The 26,803-nt window shown below is 41.7% G+C and overlaps 1 protein-coding gene across 2 annotated transcripts in view; it reads right to left on the reverse strand.

Moving 5' to 3' along the window:
- The window catches only part of COG7 (component of oligomeric golgi complex 7), a 90,928-nt gene extending 64,491 nt beyond the window's left edge, over positions 1-26,437 (reverse strand). Inside the window, exons 1-4 of one of the 2 annotated variants that reach the window (XM_061401420.1) lie at positions 26,368-26,437; positions 19,294-19,442; positions 18,883-18,999; positions 16,035-16,203 (exon numbers count right to left, since the gene is read on the reverse strand). In XM_061401420.1, coding sequence (XP_061257404.1) covers positions 16,035-16,203; positions 18,883-18,999; positions 19,294-19,442; positions 26,368-26,401 — 469 coding nt within the window. In that variant the 5' untranslated portion in view covers positions 26,402-26,437. Of the gene's footprint in view, positions 1-16,034; positions 16,204-18,882; positions 19,000-19,293; positions 19,443-25,266; positions 25,643-26,367 lie in introns of those variants that run through there. The other variant, XM_061401418.1, reaches the window with a different exon arrangement.
- Positions 26,438-26,803: the final 366 nt, after the last annotated feature.

Genomic DNA, 26,803 nt, shown 5'->3' on the forward strand with positions numbered 1-26,803 from the left:
AGTGATGTTGAGCATCTTTTCATGTGTTTGTTAGCCATTTGTATGTCATCTTTGGAGAAATGTCTGTTTAGTTCTTTGGCCCATTTTTTGATTGGGTCGTTTATTTTTCTGGAATTGAGCTACATGAGCTGCTTGTATATTTTTGAGATTAATTCTTTCTCAGTTACTTCGTTTGCTACTATTTTCTCCCATTCTGGAGGCTCTTTTCAGCTTGTTTATAGTTTTCTTCATTGTGCAAAAGCTTTTAAGTTTAATTAGGTCCCATTTGTTTATTTTTGCTTTTATTTCCATTACTCTGGGAGGTGGGTCATAGAGGATCCTGCTGTGATTCAGAGAGTGTTTTGCCTATGTTTTCCTCTAGGAGTTTTATAGTTTCTGGTCTTACATTTAGATCTTCAATCCATTTTGAGTTTATTTTTGTGTATGGTGTTAGAAAGTGTGCTAGTTTCATTCTTTACAAGTGGTTGACCAGTTTTCCCAGCACCACTTGTTAAAGAGATTGTCTCTTCTCCATTGTATATTCTTGCCTCCTTTGTCAAAGATAAGGTGTCCATAGGTGCATGGATTTATCTCTGGGCTTTCTATTTTGTTCCATTGATCCATATTTCTGTCTTTGTACCAGTACCATACTGTCTTGATGACTGTAGCTTTGTAGTATAGTCTGAAGTCAGGCAGGTTGATTCCTCCAGTTCCACTCTTCTTAAGATTGCTTTGGCTATTCGAGGTTTTTTGTATTTCCATACAAATTGTGAAATTATTTGTTCTAGTTCTGTGAAAAATACCATTGGTAGCTTGATAGGGATTGCACTGAATCTATAAATTGTTTTGGGTAGTATACTCATTTTCACTATATTGATTCTTCCAATCCATGAACATGGTATATTTCTCCATCTATTTGTATCATCTTTGATTTCTTTCATCAGTGTATACTTATAGTTTTCTATATATACGTCTTTTGTTTCTTTAGGTAGATTTATTCCTAAGTATTTTATTCTTTTTGCTGCAAAGGTAAATGAAATTGTTTCCTTAATTTCTCTTTCTGTTTTCTCGTTAGTGTATAGGAATGCAAGGGATTTCTGTGTGTTGATTTTACATCCTGCAACTTTACTATATTCATTGGTTAGCTCTAGTAATTTTCTGGTGGTATCTTTAGGGTTTTCTATGTAGAGGATCATGTCATCTGCAAACAGTGAGAGTTTTGCTTCCTCTTTTCCAATCTGGATTCCTTTTCTTTCTTTTTCTTCTCTGATTTTTGTGGCTAAAACTTCCAAAACTACGTTGAATAGTAGTGGTGAGAGTGGGCACCCTTGTCTTGTTCCTGACTTTAGAGGAAATGCTTTCAATTTTTCATCACTGAGGATAATGTTTGCTGTGGGTTTATCATCTATGGCTTTTATTATTTTGAGGTATGTTCCTTCTATGCCTGCTTTCTGGAGGGTTTTTTTTTTTTTATTATAAATGGATGTTGAATTTTGTCAAAGGCTTTCTCTGCATCTATTGAGATAATCATATGGTTTTTATCTTTCAATTTGTTAATGTGTTGTATCACATTGATTTGCAAATATAGAAGAATCAAAGAATCCTTGCATCCCTGGGATAAAGCCCACTTGGTCATGATGTATATTTTTAATATATTGTTGGATTCTGTTTGCTAGAATTTTGTTGAGGATTTTATAATCTATGTTCATCAGTGATATTGGCCTATAGTTTTCTTTTTTTGTGGCATCTTTGTCTGGTTTTGGAATTAGGGTGATGGTGGCCTCATAGAATGAGTTTGGCAGTTTACCTTCCTCTGCAATTTTCTGGAAGAGTTTGAGTTGAATAGGTGTTAGCTCTTCTCTAAATTTTTGGTAGAATTCACCTGTGAAGCCATCTGGTCCTGGGCTATTGTTTGTTGGAAGATTTTTTATTACAATTTCGATTTCCATGCTTGTGATGGGTCTGTTAAGATGTTCTATTTCTTCCTGGTTCAGTTTTGGAAGGTTATACTTTTCTAAGAATTCATCTATTTCTTCCAAGTTGTCCATTTTATTGTCATATAGTTGCTGATAGTAGTCTCTTAGGAGCCTTTGCATTGCTGTGTTGTCTGTTGTGATTTCTCCATTTTCATTTCTAATTTTGTTGATTTGATTCTTCTCCCTTTTTTTCTTGATGAGTCTGGCTAATGGTTTGTCTATTTTATTTATCTTCTCAAAGAACCAGCTTTTAGTTTTGTTGATTTTTGCTATAGTCTCCTTTGTTTCTTTTTCATTTATTTCTGCCCTAATTTTTTTGATTTCTTTCCTTCTATTAACTCTAGGGTTCTTCATTTCTTCTTTTTCTAATTGTTGTGTTTTCATTTTCATTTGTTTCTATGCATATTTTGGCAGCCACTATGGAGAACAGTGTGGAGATTCCTTAAAAAACTGGAAATAGAACTGCCATACAACCCAGCAATCCCACTGCTGGACACACACATGGAAGAAACCAGAAATGAAAGAGACACGTGCACCACAGTGTTCATCGCAGCACTGTATAAAATAGCTAGGACATGGAAGCAACCTGGATGTCCATTGGCAGATGAACAGATAAGAAAGCAGTGGTATATATACACAATGGAATATTACTCAGCTACTAAAAAGAATGCATTTGAATCAGTTCTAATGAGGTAGATGAAACCAGAGCCTATTATACAGAGTGAAGTAAGTCAGAAAGAAAAACACCAATACAGTATATTAACACATTTATATGGAATTTAGAAAGATGGTAACGAATGATCGTATATGTGAGACAGCAAAAGAGACCCAGAGATAAAGAACAGACTTTTGGACTCTGTGGGAGAAGGTGAGGGTGGGATGATTGGAGAGAATAGCATTGAAAAATGTATATTACCATATGTTAAATAGATCACCAGTCCAGGTTCAATGCATGAGACAGGGCGCTCAGGGCTGGTGCACTGGGATGAGCCTGAGGGATGGGATGGGGAGGGATGTGGGAGGGGGTCAGGATGGGGACACATGTACACCCAGGGAGGATTCATGCCAATGTATGGCAAAAACCACTACAATACTGTAAAGTAATTAGCCTCCAATTAAAATAAATTAATTAATTTAAAAAAAAAGAACTATGGTCTTCCTCTGGGGAACCATATCCCTGCCTCCCATTCTCCTAAGATCTACATGTTTCCAGTGGAACAACTCCACGTGCAGCTCTGGGATGACACCCAGGCCTGGCCAACCAGGGCCTTGAGTCCACATAATCAAAGTAACTGACTCAGAGGTGCCAAAGCTGCATGTGAAACAAGATCAAGATTAACCCTGACACCCCTTCTTGAACTGCCCGAAAGGAGGCTTAGAACTGCAATGGCCACCACACAAAGAATGTGCCTGCAAGTAAAGCCAACACATAGGAAGACATAGCCAAGAAACGGCAAGATAGAGACTCTGGGTTCTAAAGACATAGTCTGTGATCCTGAATCAAGCCAGGCCTGCAGCAAGTTTATCCCTGAACTTCTCAGTTCCATAAACCAATACAATCTCTTTTTCCTTTAAGCCACTTTGAAATAGGTTTTCATCACTTGATATCAAGAGAATCTCAAACTGATACAGGTATCATGTGAATAAGATATTCATGCAGTCCCCAAGTCTCTACCTCACATACCCAGAGTGTAATAATATATGGTCAATGGGTTACCAATTTCATATCAATAATTGACTTTTAATTATAAACAAACAGTATAAAAACCTTATGGTACCAATAGGAAGCAACCTGGGCATTGATATTAAAAAATAAAGAGTCCCCCCAAATTCATTTATTGTTGCTCCTGCAAATGATTTTGCATGTTATTTAGACACAAGAAAGTACTCTGCACATAGGATATATGTCATAATTACATGTTAAATAAAATAAATATATAGAAAAAATGCTCTTAAATCTCTTCCTAAAACAGTTACCCCACTATATCAGTCTGCAGAACTTACCCCACCCCACCCCCATTTCTGCCTAGGTGTAGACAGCAAGCACCACCCTTCTAGGCATGTGCTGAGAGCTGTCCTTCACTTCTCCCACTCTCTGATGCTAATTTTTCCTGGAGAAAGAGGATACCTGGTTGAATGTACAGGCAAATATAAAGAGCAGCAAGGATAATATCTAAGGCCTTCGAAACGTAGAGTAGGTAGTAACACTGAAACAAAGTCACTGTGGATAAGCTAGTTTACTTTTCATTCACAGAACTTCCAAAGCTTCTCCATTTATGCAAGCTCACTTATAACCTCAGGGCAACCGTATGAGGTAAGAAGACACTAAAATAAATAAGTTCGTCGAGATCATACAACTAGAAGGGCCCAGATATGTCTTGGCCAGGTTCCTGTGACATCATCTAACTCCTGTGACTTGCCCAGAATGACAACTGACAGAAACAAGACTTTAAATCTGAGCACCAGTAAAGAATCCTGGGATCTGCATGTCGAGAGCAGAGACAGCATGCCAAAAGGAGAGTTTCTGAGGAACAGAGGGTACTTGGAACAAAGCATTATCCCCAAGAACCCACTTGGAAAAAACCAGGGAGTATGGAGAGCTGGAAGAATGAGAAGGGGATAAAAAGGTGATCAGAAACTTCAGGATAAACATGAAGCTGAACAGGAAAGAGAATGAAATCACAGTACCTGGGCTTGACTCAGCAAAAATTAATAATTTATAAAGTTGTGATAATATAAAAACTATTTACTGATTCAATTAAAATAAGGAGACAGGAGGATAATGGGGAAGAGAAAGAGGAGTGGTGTGAAAGTTAAATCCTTAGCTGGAACAACAGAAGTCAACAGACAATGCCTAAAATTGAAACATGAAGAAATAAACTAAGACATTTATCATGCAGAAAGATAAAGTAAAAGAGCACAGAAAAACAGCTCTAAAAGTGGTGGCCTTCCTGGATAAGGACCAGGTAGAGAAAGAGGATGTTACTTTTCCCTTTTAGACCTTGTAGTACTACTTAACTTTTCAGCACTGTAGATGATGGAAAAACATTTAACTAAATTCAAGAAAGTAGAAGTGAAAGTGTTAGTCATTCAGTTGTCTCTAACACTTTGCAACCCTATGGAGCCTGCCAGGCTCCTCTGTCCGTGGAATTCTCCAGGCAAGAATACTAGAGTGGGTTGCCATTCCCTTCTCCAGGGGATCATCCTGACCCAGGGGTCGAAGCCAGGTTTCCGGCATTGCAGGCACATTCTTTACTGTCCGAGCCACCAGGGAAGCCCAAATTCAAGGAAAAAACCCAACTAACTCATGTGTGGGTCTGGGCTTCCAAACTGTATTGACAGTTTAGTTAAATCTGCTGAGCTGCACGGCTTTTTGGAAATGATGCAGCTCTCATTCTAAGAGAGTGTTCAGGAGTTCTTTACTGGCCTCTTAGGAATTATTTATTTCCTTTAAGTTGCTATAAGGGCTGCAAGTCTTGAATGAGAGGTTCCAGAGAAAGAGGAAGCAATATTCCCTGGAGGCCTCCTCTGATCAGGAGCTGCACACCTGTATTGTTTAATCCTCCCAAGAACATAGTGCGTATTCTACGCTCATTTCACTGAGCAGGAAGTGGAGGTCTCTGCTAATATGCAGCAGCCCAAAGATTTGAAACTAGGTCTGCCCATCTCCAAAGTCTATAGTCCTTCCATTCTTGCCACATTCCTCAGCAGACTAATAAATTGTCAGCAGCAATGAAATCATTCCCTCAATAGAAACTCCTTAATTTGTTCAAGGCAAACTATGCTGTCCCCACCTTCCTTTCCAGCCTCACCTTTGACCATTTCCCAATGTTCATTCCACTAAAATGGGTTTAATTGTTATTCCCAAAACAGACCCTGAATTTTCTCCTTTCTATACCATCCAAATATACATTATTCTTTCTGCCCTAAATGCTTTTCCTCACCTATCAAATCCCTATATCCCTGAGAAAATGCTCATGCTATATTGCTAAAGGGAGCAAAAAAAATACAGAATTGCCTATACTCAATGTATGTACTTTCCTTAAAAGATATATACAGACAAAGAAAAAAAACTGGAAAAAATACTAACGGTCAAAAATGTTCAAAGTAATAATAATAAAGGGAATTCCCTGGTGGTCCAGTGGTTAAGACTCTGTGCTTCCACTGCAGGAGGCGAGAGTTTGATCCCTGGTCAGGGAACTAAGATCCCACATGCCACAGGGCACAGCCAAAAAATAAATTAATTAAAAAAAAACTTTTTTAATTAAAAAAAAAAAATACTAGCAGTCATCTCTGTGTGGTGAGTTTACTGGTATATCATTTTCTTTTTTATACTTTTCTCCGTTTTTTTCAAAGTTTAATAACTTGCATATGTATTATTTTATAATCAGAAGCAATTCAAATTATTTTTAATTCATCTCTTTCAAGGTTCTGCGCATATACTAGCTCTTTCATAAAAGCTTCCTTGATTTTCCTTCATCCTGGGGAGGCCTAAGGCAGTTTTCACATTCCATTCCGTAATAAAATTATCTGTGTACTTGTTTTCTTCCAGCCTCACCCTCAACCAAGGTATAAAGTCCTTGAAGGACAGCAATCTTTTCACTTTTGTATTCCCTGCCATTCCTCACGTAATTAATATTTTAAACACTATTTACAAGTTAGTAATCCCTTTGAAAATTCCTACTCTGATTATATCAGATGGGAAATAAGCAAACGAACTAAACTTCTATAAATTCATATATTTAATGGTTTGAGGAATAAGAAAATTATCTGCTAAACACCAGCATTCAACAGATAGCAATGGACTCTATGGGTCTAATATCAAGTACTTTCTTATATTTTTGCCTAAGGGCAGAGGAAGTGCTAAACACAGCACTTGGTTCCAGGTCTACTGATGAAAAAACAGAGATACAGTTTCAGCAGCCTCCCATGCACGCAGCATCTCTGGCTCCTATCTGCCCCCTTCTGGTCAAAACACAGATGCCACAGCCTTAGAATAAAATTAAAAAAAAAGAGTGGGGAAAAAAACCGTGAGCTAACAGGTGCAAAACCTCTTCATCCCTGTTCTGTTTCCTCCGTCTCTGGTGAGTCCAATAAGCTGCTGAGAAGGAAAAGCTGTAACAGTAACCACCGTGCATATAACTCAGCTAAACTCCAGAGACCAGCCAGCAGTTCTCATTGTAATGGGCAGGACTCTATGAGCTTAAACATGACTACGTGCTTTTTAAATGCTTATTATTTTCATAAGATCACTTAGATAAGTGAATATTCCTGCCATATGTAAAATTAGGCTCCAAAAAGCTGCTTCCATTTATGAACTGAATCCACTAGTTTATAAAATGAATGAGGCATGTATACTTGAAGATTGTGGGTATTGTGTCAGGAATGTACTAATTTATCAGATTTCCCTTTAAAAACTGTTAGATAAAGAAGCACCTTAGCCTTCTTGGAAAGATAATTGATTAAAGAGAATATTACTTTTGTGGCAGGAAAAAACCTTTCCCGATGCTCACCAAAATTAACCACCAAAGAAAAACACAGTTTCATCCATCTGTGTTGATGCCAGGAAAACATTCATACTACACACTTCAGAGAATACCCATCAGATATGCAATCATTTTGGCCAACGAGTGGGTATGCTGGGAGAAACTGGACATTAGCATGGAGCACCAGGGGCCAAGGAGGCCTGGGCAATCACGGGAGGGTCTGCTTCCACCCCAGCTCGGCAGTGGGACAGCCGCAGGACCCATTTCCCCCTTCTGAATCAGCATCCTGCCTACAAAGAGCAGAATCTAGAATCAAGCCTGATTCAAATTTGTGAATGAAAGCTGTCAAATACAGCTTACTCCAAAACGAAAGCCTACGATCCTGACTCACAGGGCATTCTTCAAACCTGATTCCAGCACCAAGTAGCCAATTCACACAGAAGGAAAGGGAAAAAACTTAAAATTCATGGAGCCCCAGTCCCCACTCCTACTTCTCTAATCTCCTATCAAATGGATGCATACCCCAACCACACAAGTGAGCTCCATGGTCTACAGCTGCAACAAATTCACGAGAAAACATGAGTAGTAAAACTGCAGTGGCCATAGGACTGGAAAAGGTCAGTTTTCATTCCAATTCCAAAGAAAGGCAACGCCAAAGAATGCTCAAACTACAGCACAATTGCACTCATCTCACACACTAGTAAAGTAATGCTTAAAATTCTCCAAGCCAGGCTTCAGCAATATGTGAACCGTGAACTTCCTGATGTTCAAGCTGGTTTTAGAAAAGGCAGAGGAACCAGAGATCAAATTGCAAACATCCGCTGGATCATGGAAAAAGCAAGAGAGTTCCAGAAACACATCTATTTCTGCTTTATTGACTACGCCAAAGCCTTTGACTGTGTGGATCACAACAAACTGTGGAAAATTCTGAAAGAGATGGGAATACCAGACCACCTGACCTGCCTCTTGAGAAATTTGTATGCAAGTCAGGAAGCAACCGTTAGAACTGGACAGGGAACAACAGACTGGTTCCAAATAGGAAAAGGAGTACATCAAGGCTGTATATTGTCACCCTGTTTATTTAACTTATATGCAGAGTACATCATGAGAAATGCTGGGCTGGAAGAAGCACAAGCTGGAATCAAGATTGCCGGGAGAAACATCAATAACCTCAGATATGCAGATGACACCACCCTTATGGCAGAAAGTGAAGAGGAACTCAAAAGCCTCTTGATGAAGGTGAAAGTGGAGAGTGAAAAAGTTGGCTTAAAGCTCAACATTCAGAAAACGAAGATCATGGCATCCGGTCCCATCACTTCATGGGAAATAGATGGGGAAACAGTGCAAACAGTGTTAGACTTTATTTTTCTGGGCTCCAAAATCACTGCAGATGGTGACTGCAGCCATGAAATTAAAAGACGCTTACTCCTTGGAAGGAAAGTCATGATCAACCTAGACAGCATATTCAAAAGCAGAGACATTACTTTGCCAACAAAGGTTCGTCTAGTCAAGGCTATGGTTTTTCCAGTGGTCATGTATAGATGTGAGAGTTGGACTGTGAAGAAGGCCAAGCACCGAAGAATTGATGCTTTTGAACTGTGGTGTTGGAGAAGACTCTTGAGAGTCCCTTGGACTGCAAGGAGATCCAACCAGTCCGTTCTAAAGGAGATCAGCCCTGGGATTTCTTTGGAAGGAATGATGCTAAAGCTGAAACTCCAGTACTTTGGCCACCTCATGCGAAGAGTGGACTCATTGGAAAAGACTCTGACGCTGGGAGGGATTGGGGGCAGGAGGAGAAGGGAATGACAGAGGATGAGATGGCTGGATGGCATCACCGACTCAATGGACATGAGTCTGAGTGAACTCCAGTAGTTGGTGATGGACAGGGAGGCATGGCGTGCTGCGATTCATGGGGTCGCAAAGAGTCGGACATGACTGAGCGACTGATCTGATCTGATCTGAAAACTGCCAGACGGTGATTTTCCAAAGGTCCAGCTCTAGTCCTGGAATCATGCTAGTGAAGAGAAAATGCAAAATAAAGAATTGACAAATGGGGAAGACATGGAATTAAGAGGCTGGAGAAAAGTCCTGAATCCATTCTCTTTGGGCAACTGAAGAGCACATCAGAGAATGTAACCTTTAAATCAAGGCCAAGAGGAAAGCTTTCAATTAAGTCCAGGTAAACAAGGAGGCTTGATCCTTGGAAGAAAAGCTATGACAAACCTAGACAGTGTATTAAAAAGCAGAGACATCACTTTGCCAACAAAGGTCCACCTAGTCAAACCTATGGTTTTTCCAGTAATCATGTACAGATGTGAGAGTTGGACCATAAAGAAGGCTGAATGCCAAAGAATTGATGCTTTTGAACTGTGGTGCCCTAAAATACTCTTGAGAGTCACTTGGACTTTGAGATCAAACTACTCAATCCCAAAGGAAATTAACCCTGAATATTCATTGGAAGGACTGATACTGAAGCTGAAGCTCCAATACTTTGGCCACGTGATGCAAACAGCTGACTCACTGGAAAAGACCCTGATGCTGGGAAAGACTGAGGGCAGGAGGAGAAGGGTGTGACAGAGGATGAGATGGTTGGATGGCATCACTGACTCAATGCACATGAGTTTAAACAAACTCTGGGAGACAGTGAAGGACAGGGAAGCCTGTACTGTAGTCCATAGGGTTGCAAAGAGTTGGACACAACTAAGCGACCAAACAACAGCAAAACAAGGAGGGGTCTCCATGGAAATCCCATGCTCATTATTTTTCAGTAAACAGTGGACCCAGAAAAAAAGCACCCACATACAAATATGAATAAATAGAAATAAATGCAAACAAAAAATTCTACCATGTGACCTTTGCAAAAGTACCACAGGGGGTAAAAAAAAGAAAAGGAACAGAGCCTGCAGAAGGTGCATTCAGAAAGCACATCAAGACAACCAGAGAGACAATAATAAAGAAGCAGGGACTTAAATAAACATCACAGGCCAATTAGCCCTAAGAAACAATACAGAACACTCCATCCAACAATGGCAGAATACTCATTCTGAAGTACTCATAAAACACTCTCCGGGATAGACCATATCACAGGCCACGAAACAAGTCTTAATAAATTTCTAAAGACTACAGTCATATAAATCATATAGTATCTTTTCCAATCACAATGGAATAAAACTGGAAATCAACTAAAAGAAGAAAACTGAAAAATTCACAAATAATGTGGACTCCAAAACAACAAATGAGTCAAAATGATACCACAAGAGAAATTTAAAAATGACAAATGAAAACAAAAACCTAGCAGACCAAAACTTACGAGATGCCACAAAAGCAATCCTAAGAGCTAATTTGTAGCTGTACATGCTTACTTTAAAAAAGAAGAGAAAAAAAAAATAAAAAAATAAAAAAGAAGAGAGATCTCAAATCAACAACCTAAACTCTACGTCTTACAACACTAGGGGGCGGGGGAAGCTAAACCCAAAGTTAGTAAAAGGGAAGAAATAACAGAGAGCAAAAATAAGTAAAACAGAGAATATCAGAAACAAAACATTAAAATCAACAAAATGAAGGGTTGAAAAAGTCTTTGAAAAAGTGAACAAAATTGACATACCTTTACTTAGGTTCACTAAGGAAAAGGAAGAGGACTCAAATCAAATCAGAAATGAAAGAGAGGACAACACTACCAATTTTACTAAAGGTAACAGAATTATAAGAAAGTACTATGGATAATTATATGTTAACAAATTGGATAAACTAGGTAAAATGAACAAGTTGTTAGAAATACTCAGTGTACCAAGACTAAATCATGAAGAAACAGAAACTCTGCATAGACATAAAACTAGTTACTGAATCTGTAATCAAAAACTTCTCAACAAAGAAAAGTATATCAGATGGCTTCATTGATCAATTAAGAATGAATACTTGGACTTCCCTGATGGCCCAGTGATTAAGAATTCACTTGCGAATGCAGGAGAGACAAGTACAATCTCCGGTCCAGGAAGATTCCACATGCCTCAGGGCAACTAAACCCAGGGCCACACTACTGAAGCCCACATGATCTAGAGCCCACGCTCTGCAACAAGAGAAGCCACCTCAATGAGAAAGCCCACGCCACCACTAGAGAAAGCCCATGTGCAGCAACAAAGACCCAGCACAAAAAGAAAAAAAAAATTTTTTAATTAATACTAATACTACTCAAACTCTCCCCCAAACTGAAGAGCACTGAAGACTTCCTAGCCTATTCTATGAGGTCAGCATTACCTTAATACCAAAGCCAGACAAAGACATTGCAAGAAAAGAAACCTACAAATCAATATCCCTGATAAATATGGACGCAAAAATCATCAACAAAATACCAGCAAGCCGAATTCAACAGCATATTAAAAGGATCATATCCCTTGACCAAGTGGGATTTACTCCGGGATGCAAAGAAGGCTCAACACATGAAAATCAATAAATGTAATACACCACACTAACAAAGGGGAAATGTTCACATGACCATCTCAACTGATGCAAAACAGCCATGTGATAAAATTTAAGACTTTTTCAGGATTAAAAACACTCGAAAAACTAGGAATAGAAGCAAACAACCTCAACATAATAAAGGTCATATATGAAAAGCCCCCAACTAACATAATACTTGATATGAAAGACCATTTCAAACTTTTCCTCTGAGATCAGGAATGAGACAAGGATGCCCACTTTTGCAACTTCTATTCAATTCAGTACTAGAAGTTACAGTCAGAACAATTATGTAAGACGAAGATATAAAAAGCATTCAAAAGGAAATGAAGAAGTAAAAATATCTTTGTTTGCAGATAATATGATCTCATATACAGAAAGTGCTAAAGATTCCACACACACACACAAACTTAGAACTTCTAAGTTAATGCAACAGGATACAAAATCAACACACCAAAACTCACCTGCATTTCTATACAGTAACAAAGAACAATCCTGTATACTGAAAGTCAAAAAACACCACTGAAAGAAATTTTAAAAGATATAAATAAATGAAAAGGTGTACTGCGCTCATGAATTAGAAGATTTCCAGCAGGAGAAGGTGAGGGTGAGATGCATGGAGAAAGCAGCATTAACACATATCCACTATCATGTGTGAAATAGATGGTTAGTGGGAAGTTGCTAAATAGCACAGGAAGCCCAGCCTAGTGCTCTGTGATAACCTAGAGAGCAGGATGGGGGGAGAGGAGGTAGGGAGATATATATATATATATATAAAATTATGACTGATTCGTGGTGTTGTACAGCAGAAACCAACACAAAATTGTAAAGCAATTTTCCACCAATTAAAAAATAAATAAAATTTTTTAAAATTTAGATTTATTTATTTTAATTAGAGGCTAAAAAATAAAATTTTTTAAAAAGATGATAATACTACCCAAACCACCTACAGATTCAAAGTTATCCCTTCCAAAATGGTGTTCAAAGGTGTTCTCTGGAAAAACAGAAAAATCCACCTTAAAACTCATATGGAATTTCAAGGGACCTCCAAAAAGCCAAAACAATCTTGAAAAACAAGGACAACATTGGTGGGTTCACAATTCATGATTTCAAAAGTTAACACAAAGCTACAATAATCAAAGCAATGTGGTACTGGCATAAGGACAAAGATATGCCTCTGTATATATAGAGAATAGGGAGCCCAGAAATAAACCTTCACACACATGGTCAAAAGATTTTCAACAAAGAAGTCATGATCATTCACTGGGGGAAAGGAGAGTCCTTTTACACTCAGAAACAACGATGCTCAGAAAACAGGATGTCCACATGCAAAAGAAAGAAATTGGACGCTTACCTTGCACCATATATAAAAATTAACTTATAATGTATCAAAGACCTAAATGTAAGAGCTAAAACTATAAAACTCTTAGAAAAAAATATATATATAGGGGGAAAGCCTCATGACCTTGGATTTAAATTTGAAATTTTTAAAAAAATATTTTTTTAAAAGAGAGCACATTTTGAACTTCCCTGGTGGTCCAGTAGTTAAGAATTATCCTGTCAATGCAGGGGACACTTGTTCAATCCCTGTTCCAGGAAGATTCCACATGCCACTGGGCAACTAAGTCCATATGCCACAATTACTGAGCCTTAGTGCCTAGAGCCTGTGTTTGCAACAAGAGAAGCCACTGCAACGAGAAGCCTGCACAGTGCAGTGAAGGGCAGACCCCACTCACCACAACTAGAGCAAGCCCACAAGCAGCAGTGATGACCCAGTGCAGCCAAAAATAAATAAATAAGTCTTAAATATATATATATATATATATCAGAACTTTTTATGGTTTCATTTCATCACTGAAAATGTACCATCATATACATAAAACTTCCCTGGTGGCTCAGATGGTAAAGAGTCTACCTACACTGCGGGAGACCAAGGTTTGATCCCTGGGTGGGGAAGATGCCCTGGAGAAGGAAATGGCAACCCACTCCAGTATTCTTGCCTGGAAAATCCCATGGATGGAGGAGCCTGGCAAGCTACAGTCCATGGGGTCGCAAAGAGTTGGACACAACTGAGAGACTTCACATACATGAAACTGGTGCTACATCTCAGGAGTCAAAAGAAGAAAGCATTTTCAGAGCAGGAGGGAGTAGAAAACATCGTTAAGTGTTGTTGACAAGGAGAAACAGAGAAGTATAAAATGGTAATAGGCTTTCAGGTTTGGTGATGACATGGTTGTTGGTGACCTTCAACAGAACAGGTTTAGGAGACCATGAACCCCAGAGCAGAAGGGCGTGCGTGATGTGTGACCAAGAGTGCACAAAGCAGGGCAGTGCATACAGACTACATTCTGCCAATATATCAATACATAGATGCTCAGGTAAGAACAGTGGAACCCTGTGGTTCAAGACTGAGAAAGGAGTATGACAGGGCTGTGTGCTGTCACCCGGTTTATTTAACCTATATGCTGAGCACATCATGAGAAATGCCCAGCTGGATGAGTTACAAAGCTGGAATCAGGATAGGCAGGAGAAATATCAACAACTTCAGACAGGCAGATGATAATACTATAATAGCAGAAAGCAAAGAGGAAACTAAAGAACCTCTTGATGAGGGTATAGAAAGAGAGTGAAAGAGCCGGCTTAAGACTAAATAGTGAAAAAACTAAGATCATGGCATCCAACCCCATTACTACATGGTAAATAGAAGGGGAAAAGGTGGAAGTAGTGACAGATTTCCTCCTCTTGGGCTCTAAAATCACTGCGAACAGTGACTTTAGCCATGAAATCAGAAGACAACTGCTTCTTGGCAGGAAAGCTATGACAAACCTAGAGAGTGTGTTGAAAAGCAGAGACATTACTCGCCAACAAAGGTCATATAGTCAAAGCTATGGTCTTCCCAGTGATCATGTACAGCTGTAAGAGCTGGGCTGCAAAGAAGGCAGAACACCAAAGAACTGATGCCTTCGAACTGGTGGTGCTGGAGGAGAATCCTGCAAGTCCCCTGGACAGCAAGGAGGTCAAACCAGTCAATCTTAAGGGAGATCAACCCTGAACATTCACTGGAAGGACTAATGCTGAAGGAGAAACTCCAGGATTTTGATCATCCGATGTGAACAGACGACTCATGGGAAAAGTCCCTGAAGCTGAGAAAGATCAAGGGCAGGACAGGGCATCAGAGGATGAGATGGCAGGACGGAATCACCGACGCAATGAACATGAACTTGGGCAAGCTCCAGGAGATGGTGAGGGACAGGGAGGTCTGGCATACTGTGGTCTATGGGGTTGCAAAGAGTCGAACACAACTGGGAGACTGAACAACAACAACGACGACAAGGTAAGAAAGCAGCTTTACTGCTGCTGCTGCTTCCTGTTTAACCAATAGTTTTGTGGATGAAATGGAGAGAGAGAGCTAGGTAAAGAGAGAGCTATGTGTTGAAAAAAATCACTGGAAAATAACAGCATTATAATGGTCTTGATCAGGCTCAAAACTCAAGATCTGTACATTTTTCTAAATGGCTTAAGATTTGTACATTTTTCTAAATGGTTTCCCTGGTGGCTCAGGTGGTAAGGAATCTACCTGCAATGTAAGAGACCCAGGTTTGATCCCTGGGTCAGGAAGATCCCCTGGAGAAGGGAATGGCTACTCACTCCAGTATTCTTGCCTGGAGAACTCCATGGACAGAGGGGCCTGGTGGGGTACAGACCATGGGGTCACAAAGAGCCAGACATGACTGAGCAACTAACACTAAATGTAAACTTTACCTCAAAAAAAGAAAGGATCCTAAACTAACACTAGCGTTTAGGAGTGAAGTGTACTGATGTCTGCAACTTACTTTGACTTGCATGATAAAAATAAGATGGATGGATAGAGAGGTGAACAGATATGTGATAAAGCAAATGTGGTAAATGCTAATACTAGGGTCTAGATGATATGTTCCCTGGTGGGTTACTACAAGCTGTCTGTATTTTGAAAAAGTTCATATAGAATGTTGAAGAAAAGGCAAACACCATAAAGCTACAGACTGACTTCCAATCTACGTAACTTAATCAAAATTAAGACATTCTCAAGACTGAAGACGTGGAAAGCCTTATCTGTTTAAAGAGGTGTACAGAGAGATGGAAAGCAGCCAGCACTCACCTATAGACTGAGATGTGAATGCTGCTACGATCTGGGGGCTGGCCAAGGCCTCCAGCCGGTTCTTCAACGCCTCCAAGTGCACACATTTTTCTGAGTAGTCTGGTGTATCAACGAGCATCATTAGGCTGTTCTGCATACCTGTGAGCTTGGCTGAAATCACAGCTATGTCCTACAAGAAGACCAGAAGAGAGGATATTTATGTTAAGACACTCCAATGAAGAGAACATGGCTCATCAACACTTCATGTTCAGTATTACTAGTCTTCAAACAAAAGCAAATTAAAACAAAAAAGTGCCATTTCCCTCCTAACAAACTGGAAAAACTTCTGAAAAATTATAACAGCTATCTTAGGGAAGGGTGCAAAGAAAAAGTTTTTCTAAATTTATATTTTTTCTGGGGAGAAAATTAGCAATATGCATCAAAAGCCTTAAAAATATTTACATCCTTAGAACTTGGCATTTTCTGTCCTAGAAATCTAAGGAAAAAATCAGAGGGACAAAGAAATATTAATATATTAAAATTGATTAATGTGATTTTAGTGTTGTTATAACAAAGACCCGGAAGGAACCTAAATCTTCCATAATAACAAATAAAATATAGATTATGATACTCATGATCTATGTGAAATATTGAATAGTCATTAAAATGTGAAATACATGTGAAATATTGTACAGTCATTAAAAATCATGTTTGAGGACTTCCCTGATGGCTCAGTGGTAAAGAATCCACCTGCCAATGCAGGAGACAAGAGTTTGATTCCTGGTCTGGGAAGATCCCTTAGTTGGAATGGAGCAACTAAGCCCAGGCACCACAACTACTGAGCCAGCGCACTAGAGCCCAGGAGACACAACTACTGAAGCAAGGATACCCTAGAGCCCGTGCTCTGCAACAAGAGAAGCCACTGCAGTGAGAAGCCCGTGCACCACAACTAGAGAGGAGCCCCTGCTCATCGCAACTAGGGAAAAGCCCAAGCAGCAACAAAGACCCAGCACGGCCAAAAGTACGCAAATAAATTTAAATATTTTTCAAAATCATGTTTTGAAAAATATTAATTACACAGAAAAATATCTACAACTTATCATTAGGTGAAATAAACAACAAAAAGGCCATACAAACACTAGAATATACAGAAACATGTATATATTGGGTTGGCCAGAAAGTTCACTTGGGTTATTCCATAATATCTTATGGGAAACCCAAATGAATTTTCTGGACAACCCAACATATACCTACAATATATGCATCATAAAAGATAGTACAAAAGTATAGATTTTTACAAACATCTAGAAAAATACCTAACAGACATTAAAAAAAAAAAAAAATACTAAGGGCACAGGATATTCTGTTTTCTTCCTTGCATTTTTCTCAATTTTCCAAATCTTGTAAGACACACATAAGTTATGTTTATAAATAGAAAACTAAACTCTATTTAAAAAAAGAATGAAGAGAGTAAGGAAATGTATTTCATTGCAGTGTTCGACAGGTGCCCATGATGCCTCAGACACCGTCTTAGGTTGAGACAAAAAGACAAGGAAGGTCACAGTGCAGGCCCTGAATGCGCAATGAATGACTTGGGGGAGAAAGATTATGAGACACTTTAGGAGGATGGCTCATGGGCTTCCCTGGTGGTCCTGTGGTTAAGACTCCACACTCTCAATGCAGGGGGTGTGGGTCTGACCTTGGTCAGGGAACTAAGACCCCACATCACGTGTGGGGTGGCCACTAGATAAAATAAAGAGAGGTTGGCTCAAGGGTCACAGGAGCACACGGGAGGGGACCATGAGTTCCACTCACTGGAGAGGCCAGGAGCCAGCAAGGAGAGATGTAAAAGGAGGTGACACTTAACTGCCTTGAGGGACAAGCGGAGGCTACGGTCCTACAAAGAAAAGTAGAGGGGGGGACAGCTCAGGCAGGGAACAGGGAACAGGCATGAAAAGGGACGGAGTGTTCACAGTCTGGAGCAGGCAGAGGCTGAACTCACACAGAGGGAGTGGCCAGAGGAACAGCTGTAAACACAGGCACCCAGAGCCCTGTGGGGAAGGACAGGTTGTGGCCTGTAGGGGGCATAGAATTTATCAGACGGAAAATGCGAAGTTGGTAGAGGTTAAGATGGGGTGGGTTGGGGGTGTGAGGGACAGGGAAATGCCACATGCCAATCTGTGCTTTAGAAGATGCCCTGGACACGTGGGGTGGGGGGCAGATAACCTGGGATCGGGGAGGGCCTTGATGGCAAGGAGGCGAGTGGACGGTTGCTGAAACGGTCTAGGAGCAAAATGACGACAAAACCACACCAGGCGGCGCCAGAGGGACAGAAAGAACAGACGACAGAAGAGAAAGAGAGGAGGGGCAGGGAGAAGGGGGCAGTGAAGGGCCGCCAGGTTTCCAGGTAGGTAAACCTGGACAGAAAAGGAAGCGTTAACCCAAGAGAGGGGCAGAGGAGCAAGTGGAGAGTGGCTTTGGCCAGAAACAGTAAATTCTGTTTTTTAAGAGCCTGGGAGAGTTCAGCTAGATGCTTTGGGTCTTATGGGCAGTGAGTTCTGAATATCAAGAGGGTTGGGAAGAGAAAAAAACAAGATGTAACTGTTAGCTTTGTTGCTGCTGTTCAATTGCTAAATCCTGTCCGACTCCTTGCAACTTCGTGGACTGTAGCCCACCAGGCTCCTCTGTCCATGGAAGTCTGCAGGCAAGAATACTGGAGTGGGTTGCCATTCCCTTCTCCAGGGGATCTTCCCAACCCAGGGACCGAACCCAAGTCTCCTGCTTGGCAGGCATATTCTTTACCATCTGAGCCACCAGGGAAGCCTAACAACAACAAAACAATACAGCATCCGCTTAACAAGAAACCTACCTGAGTCTTAAAAGTCTCCTCGATATCAGCACTCAATGTGCTCCATTTGTCAGCTTCTTGAAGAGATTCTGCGGCAAGCTGCATTCTGGACTTGACCTGGTCGATTTCTACCAACACCTAGAAGAGAGATGAGGGTCTCAGACACTAAGGAAACTGCAGTTCCATTTTCTCCGCCTTCCACAAGTAACTCGAAACCTAAGTATCATGATACGGTCCTGCCTTAGGGAACTCTGTACCCCGCACGACACTGATCGCATGGTTAAACGTTCAGTGATGCTGAAGAGATGAATAAGCTAAAAGTGCTAAACAAAACAGTAGTCTGAGTGTTTGGCAGAATTCTGAGGGGTGGCCTCCTGCTGGGAAGGTAAACATCTTCCAAAAACAAGAGTCAACAATTAGGAACCAAAATACCTGCATCGACTGAGATGTGTCCTGTTCAAACTTTTTAATGTCCTCCTTGACAAGAATCATTTGTTCTTTCAGAAAAGACGCCTCCTGTTTAAGGGCTTCGACATCACGGAGCACTTTGGGCATGTTCTGGAGGGCCTGGTGACTTGTTTCTGCAGTGAGAACCCAAGAACCAAAGGTGAACACCAGACCACTCACCAGTGAACAATATGAATAAATCAGACAACAGGAAGCAAATCTTCCCTAAGGCTCTATGAGCCACGCGGTTTTCTGAGCCTGTGTTGGGGGCGGGGGGCGCATGGGGGGAGCTGGTCTCTGCTGGGACCCTGTCTTCCCCAGGATGATGATAAAAACCCTAATAAACCATCAACCTGACCCACCACCACTGAGTTAAAGTGCAACTTTTTTTTTTTTTGGTTGTGCCATGCTGCTTACAAGATCTTAGTTCCCCGATGAACCCAGGCCGCCCCCCAGTAGTGAAAGCAGAGAGTCCTAACCACTGGACAGGCAGGGAATTCACGTGAAACACTCTTTTCCAGGAAGGAGAAGGGAGGAATCTGACACTGGTGAATGCCAGCTCTGCACACCAAGCTTTCCATACATCATTTAACATACACAGCAGTCATTAGCAGCTGCCTCTTACAGATGAGAAAACTAATGCTCAGAGAGGTTAAGTAACTTGCCCAAGATTTCACAGAGCTGAGCCAAGGAGTGTCTGGACCCAACGTCTGCTTCCATGGTTTTTTCAAAATGCAGTCCACAGACCATTGGTAACAGTCGGAATGCAGTTAAAATGCAGGTCCCTGGGTCACCTGCCAGAGATTCTTATTTAGGAATCCTGGTAGGAGATCAAGGAACCTGTATTTTTTTTTAACAGACATCCTAAGTGTAGAATAAAATCTGAAAATCCTCACAGATCAGGAGGTGTTATCTGGAAAAGGCATAATCCTTTAGTCCTTTAAAGAGGAATTCACCAGGGAATCAACCAAAGAAGTTCAGAGCCTTCTGCTCCTGGTACCGGTACACTGAATGGAACTTTAACATAGAAAACACACTTTAAGAACCTGTTCACCCTGCTCTGCCATAAAACAACATTCTGTCTCCAGCACTGACCTTAAGTAAAGTTTTATGACTAACAAAACATAGGCAGAACACACAAAGATTTCTTCAAAGCACAGAGGCTTCCTGATTTTTAACAGGCTGTTATGGCCCTGGCCTGGGCCCTTGCCTGCTAAACCTCAGAGTCACTCTTCAGGTCTGGTTGGTTCCCTGTGAACTTCTTCCCCCTCCACCTCTCCACAGCACCCTCAAATTTAGTTCTTTCTAGAATCTATTTTAAAACTGTCACCTCCTGTGGATGCCTCTGGAAGGGTAAGGGCCAAATCTCCATCAGAGGTGGGACTAGGAGACCGCCTAAGGTGATGGTAACCTTCTACATCTTGATGGGGGGTGAGTTGCATTAGCCATACACACCTGTCAAAACCCATCAAACGGATCAGATAAGGTCCCTCCAAGGCAATGGCAACCCACTCCAGTACTCTTGCCTGGAAAATCCCATGGATGGAGGAGCCTGGTAGGCTGCAGTCCATGGGGTCGCTAAGAGTCTGGCACGACTGAGCGACTTCACTTTCACTTTTCACTTTCATGCACTGGAGAGGGAAATGGCAACCCACTCCAGTATTCTTGCCTGGAGAATCCCAGGGACAGAGGAGCCTGGTGGGCTGCCGTCTGTGGGGTCACACAGAGTCGGACACAACTGAAGTGACTTAGCAGCATTCCACCTTACATAAATTTTATCTAGCGAAAAAAAAAGAGCTATAAACAAGAAGTGAACTCTATAATGTTTAGGGTTCTAAATGAAATGTTTAAAGGGCGAAGCGTACTGATATCTGCAATTTATTTTTAAATACATCAAAAAATAAGATGGATGGATGGATAGAGGGATGGACAGATTTGCAATAAAGCAAGACTAGCCACTGCTCACTGCAGAATCTAGGCAATGGCTGTTTGGAATTTCACTACAAATTCCCGCAGCATTGTGGCACGTTTGGCACCTCCATTCACGGTTGCTCAGAACAAGGATCTGCCATCATTCTTGATTTTTTTCCCCTTATCCCTCATTCCAATCCATCAGCAAGTTCTCCCTTCTTCTGAAAATACCTTAAAGCTACCCATCTCTCCCCATCTCTACTGCCAGAAACCCAAGTGAAGCCACGGTCACCTCTCTTCTGGACTAGAGCAATGGTCTCCTAAATGCCGACTTAAATCATCTCATTGTCCTGCTTAAAAATCCTCCAGTACCTTCCCACTACACACATTTTAAATCAAATCCAGACTCTTTAATGTGACAGTAAATGCATGATCTGGCCCCTGCCAACGTTTCCAACCTAAGAATGGATCTTGTTTAACACTGCATCTCTGGACCCTGAAGAATAGCTTGTGCCCAAAAAATATTTGCTGACTGAATAATGAATCAATCCTCTCTATTAGGGATCCTCAACAACTCCAGTTTCAACCTCTGCAATAACTTCTTCTCACCACAGACTTGGGACCTTGTCTCACTGTCCCTAAAAATAAAGCTTTAAACCTTCTATGGCTTCTCACTACCTACAGAAGTGGTCCCCAACATTTTTGGCACCAGGGACCATAATTTCCAAGGACCTGGGAAGCTGGAAAGGGGCGGGGCAGGGGATGGTTTGGGGATGATTCTGGGATGATTCAAGAGCATTGAATTTATTGAGTTCCTTGAGCAGGAAGTGGAGCTTCCTATAAAAGTGAGCAACAGGAGGTGGCTGTAAATTACAGATGAAACTTCCCTCTCTTGCCCACCGCTCACCTCCTGTGGCCCGGTTCCTAATAGTTCCCAGGGGTTGAGAACCCCTGGCCTATAGGATGAAAACCAAACCTTCAGGATAGCCAGAAAGGCCTTTCACAGTCTGATCCTAATCTACTTTTCTACCTTATCTCCAGTGGAAGTTCCCCCTCATGGAAGTGTAATCCTCCAATAATAATAATAATAAGGACTAATATTCATTGATGCTACTGATGAAGCTCTATTTGAACTTCTCACTTTTCTCTGGACTGGGTAGGTCTCTTTATACCCTCCTGCCTCTACAAGTGTTCCCTCTCCCTTTAATACCAAAGAGGTAGTAAAGTATAATGGATAAGAGCCTGGGATCTGGAACCAGTCGCTTGGGTTCAAATCCAGTCTCCCCATTCATTAGCAATATGATGCTGGGCAAGTTACTACCTTCAGCTGCAGTTTCTACAACTATAAAGTGGGAATAATAACTGTGCCTACCTCTAAGGATTACTGCCATGTTTAAATAAGATAATCATGCTGGGGGAGGGGGCAGCACTATTAACATTTTCTCCAGGACACTTCTTCATTGCACAGGGCTGTCCCAAGAGCTGTAGGACATTAAGTCTGGGAGCCTCTATGATATGTCCCTCTCCCCCCCAACAAGCTAAAGCTTTTTAAAAACAGCTTTACTGATGAATAACTTACTGGCATATAATTCATTCACTTCAAATATACAACTCAATGATTTTTAGCAAATTTAACAAGGTGTGTTATCTCCACAAGAACATTGACATCAGCCAAAAAACTCCTTCCTGCCACTTGGCACTTAATCTCTGCTTCCACCCCAAGCCCTGGGAAACCACTAATTTGCTTTCTGTCTCTACAAATTTACCTTTTCTGGACATTTCAGACATACAAAATCATGCACTATGTACTCTTCTGCATCTTGCTTCTTTCACCAAGGATAAAGCTTGTTCCCTTATGTTGCTGAGTGCTATTGCATATTTTGTTTATCCACTCACCAGTTGATGGACATTTATGCTGTGTCTATGATAGCGTAAGGCTATCCAAGGGAATACCCTGGTGGTTCAGTTGCTAAGACTCTGTGCTCCCAATGCAGAGGGCCCAGGTTCAATCCCTGGTCGGGTAACTAGATCCTGCATGCTGCAACAAACAGTTTGAATGCCACAGCTAAAGATCCCACAGGCCCTAATGAAGACTGAAGACCCCTCATGCCACAACTAAACACCGGTGCAGCCAAATAAAGTAATTAAAATAATTTGTTTTAAAAAGACCACGGATTACTAAGTATTAAGTAGCTCTTTTTACAGAAGTACATACAAAGCCCTTAAAACAGTGCCTGACATATACTAAGGACTCAGATATTTGCCATCATATCATTATTATTAAAATCCTCCCCGAACTTCCCTGTAGCTCATACAGTAAAGAATCTGCTTGCAATGCAGACCTGGCTTTGATCCCTGGGTCAGGAAGATCCTCTGGAGAAGGGAATGGCAACCCATTCCAGTATTCTTCCCTGGAGAATCCCATGGACAGAGGAGCCTGGTGGGTGATAACAGTCCATGGGCTCGCAAAGAGTCAGACACAACTGGGAGACTAAGCACAATGTCTTCCTCATCTTTGCCCTGTGAAGCCTTCCTTCAAGGCCTAACACAGGGAGCCCTTTATGAACCTCCCAGGCAAGAGACAATTGCTGCCTTCATCTAGCTCTCAGCTTCCAGTTCTGTTCTCAGTAAATCTACCCTTCATTGTAATTAAATTGTTCACATGTCTTCCCCACAAGGCAGCAAACTCCAGAAAGATAAACTTTTCACCCCCAGTGCTCATTTCTTGACAGGTACACAGTAGATACATGAAATTATTATTAACTCTGGTGTGTATTTTTTTTTTATATAATTCACTATTCTGGTTAGTTAATTTGATACTTTAAAGTCTCCCATTAGGACTTCCCTGGTGGTCCAGTGGTTAAGAATCCACCTGCCAATGCACAGGACACTGGTTCAATCCCTGGTCCAGGAAAATCCCCACATGCTGCAGAGCAACCAAGCTCATATGTCACAACTACTGAGCCCGTGAATCCTAGATCCTGAGCTCTAAAGCAAGAGAAACACCACAATGAGACCACGAACAGCAACTAGAGAGTAGCCCTCCACTCTCTACAACTAGAGAAAGTCCGAGTGCAGCAACAAAGACCCAGCATAGCCAAAAATGGAAGAAAAAAAAAAAGTCTCCAATCAGGACAGCCCATCTTCCTCACTGACACAGAGATCCACTATAAGAGGGGTTTGGGGGAAGGACGGAGTGGGAGTCTGAACTTAGCAGACGCAGACTATTATATATAGAATGGATAAACAAATTCCTACTTGGTGTACAGCACAGGAAATGATCTATATTCAATATGCTGTGACAAACCATAATGGAAAAGAATGTGATAAAGAATGCATATATGTAAGTATATACAGTCAGTCAGTCAGTTCAGTCGATCAGTCGTGTCTAGCTCTTTGCAACCCCATGGAAGCAGGATGCCAGGCCTCCCTGTCCATCACCAACTCCTAGAGTTTACTCTAACTCATGTCTATTGAGTCAGTGATACCATCCAACCATCTCATCCTCTGTCGCCCCCTTCTCCTCTCTCCTTCAATCTTTCCCAGCATCAGGGTCTTTTCAAACGAGTCAGCTCTTCGCATCAGGTGGCCAAAGGATTGGAGTTTCAGCTTACTGAATACATATATATAACATATATAACTGAATCACTTTACTGTACAGTAGACATTAACACAACATTGCAAATCAACTACAGGTAACAAGATCATTTTTTTTTATCCATTAAAACAATGTCTTCCCTATACATCTTCTATATGCTTTTTGCCAAATCTAAGAATCAGTTGACCAGTTATTTCATCTTCTTAAAATTCACTTAAGTTTTAAAAGGTAACTTGACAGCACTGCCGAAAGTGGAAAGCAAGATCCCAAATCTGCAAGTGTTGCAGAGAGACGAACAGCGGGGCTGAGACCTGGATGTCCGCACGAGAACTGTGCGGGAACCAGACCCGGGCTCGCTCGCTCTCCATGCGAGGCGCTGACATTTACTGCCCACTACGTGCACCCCGGCGGACCCCGGACCCGTCAGGGAGCTCTGCCAGGCCGCTCACCCTCCACGGCGTGGTTCACCTCTTGGATGAACAGCTGCAGCTTCATCACCAGGGTGGCTGCGTGGCTGTCCGCCTTCCCGGCCGCCGCCTCCTTGGGGCCAGCCCTGAAGGCCGCGTTGATCCACTCCTTCACGTCGAAGTCTTCCGCCAGGAACTTGGAGAAGTCCATGGCTGCACCGTCGCAGCTCGGCGTCCAAGCCTGAAGACCTGGCTCCGGGCGGCCACTCGGCTGCAGAAGCAGGCAGCCCTGCGAGAGCACCCGCGGCAGCCTGGGAAGCAGCGGGCGGGGACCGACCACGCAGGAGACAGACCCCTCCACAGCCTCTGGATCAGCGCGCTGATGTGTACGCCCGAGATTGACCCTCGCCGCCCGCCGTACTTCTTCCGGAAGTAGGTAGCCGTTACTATAGTGATTGCAGGCGTTCCGGGAAATGCGACGGGCTGCGAGCGTCCAACCGGAGGAGCGTCCCTCCTCCTCTGCTAATTTAAATGCCGGCTGGGCGCTTAAATACGTGCTTTACTCTTAAGCCCTTACTTTTATTAGCACACTTAGTCCTCACAATCCTTTCAGTGCTATTGTTCTCCCCCAAATTAAAGTGGAAGAACTGAGGCAGTTAAGCAAGTTGTTCAGTATCACGTAGCTAGAATGTAGCGCAGTGGGATTTGAACTCAGGCAAGCCTACTACTGAAACCTGAATTCTTTGCCGTCCTTCAGTGCCTTCCCAAAGCGGGCAGACGAATTTACATGACCTGGTCTCTGCCCACCACGCTTCCAGCTCCTGTCTCACTGTTCTAGCCACGCTGGCCTCCTGTCCGTGGCCTGAGACACAAAACTCTGGAATTCGCCATTCGGTCCTGTTTCCTCTAGCTTAAAGCAATGTAATACCTCGGGAAAGAGATATCTGGGAAGGCCTCCTTTGTCATAGGATTCAAAATTTTAAAAGCAAATAAAAGCATCCTTTGGTTACACTGTGCTTAATTTTGCCATTTATCTGTTCTCATCCAGGCATACTCCAATTCAGTGCATACAGTAGTTCCTGAAGACTATATAGTTAAGAACCTAAACCCACAAATTCTTAATAGGAAAGATAATACGCTCACCTGGTAGAAGCAAACTGATGTAGTCCCGCGGCATGCTCAGAAGACTTGGGTGCCTGTAATTGCCGTATGCCCCTCTCCTCCCCGAGGAGCTGAAGTTCAAAACAAAACAAAACAAAAAAACCCCCAGCTTTATTGATTAATAACTTACAGGGCATACAGTTCACTCACTTCAAATATACAATCCAACGATTTTTAGCAAATTTAACAAGGTGGGGTACCTTCACAAGAACATTTCCATCAGCCAAAAAATTCCTCTCTGCTTGTTTGCACTTAATCTCTGCTCCCACCCCCAAGTCCCAGGAAGCCACTGATGTGCTTTCTGACTCTACAAATTTACCTTTTCTGGACATTTCAGACACATGAAATCATGCACTATGTAGTCTTCTGCATCTGGCTTCTTTCACCAACCATAAAGTTTGTTCCCTTACGTTGCTGA

The sequence above is a fragment of the Bos javanicus genome, chromosome 25 (assembly GCF_032452875.1).
Source record: "Bos javanicus breed banteng chromosome 25, ARS-OSU_banteng_1.0, whole genome shotgun sequence".
In the NCBI taxonomy this organism is placed as follows: Eukaryota; Metazoa; Chordata; class Mammalia; order Artiodactyla; family Bovidae; genus Bos; species Bos javanicus.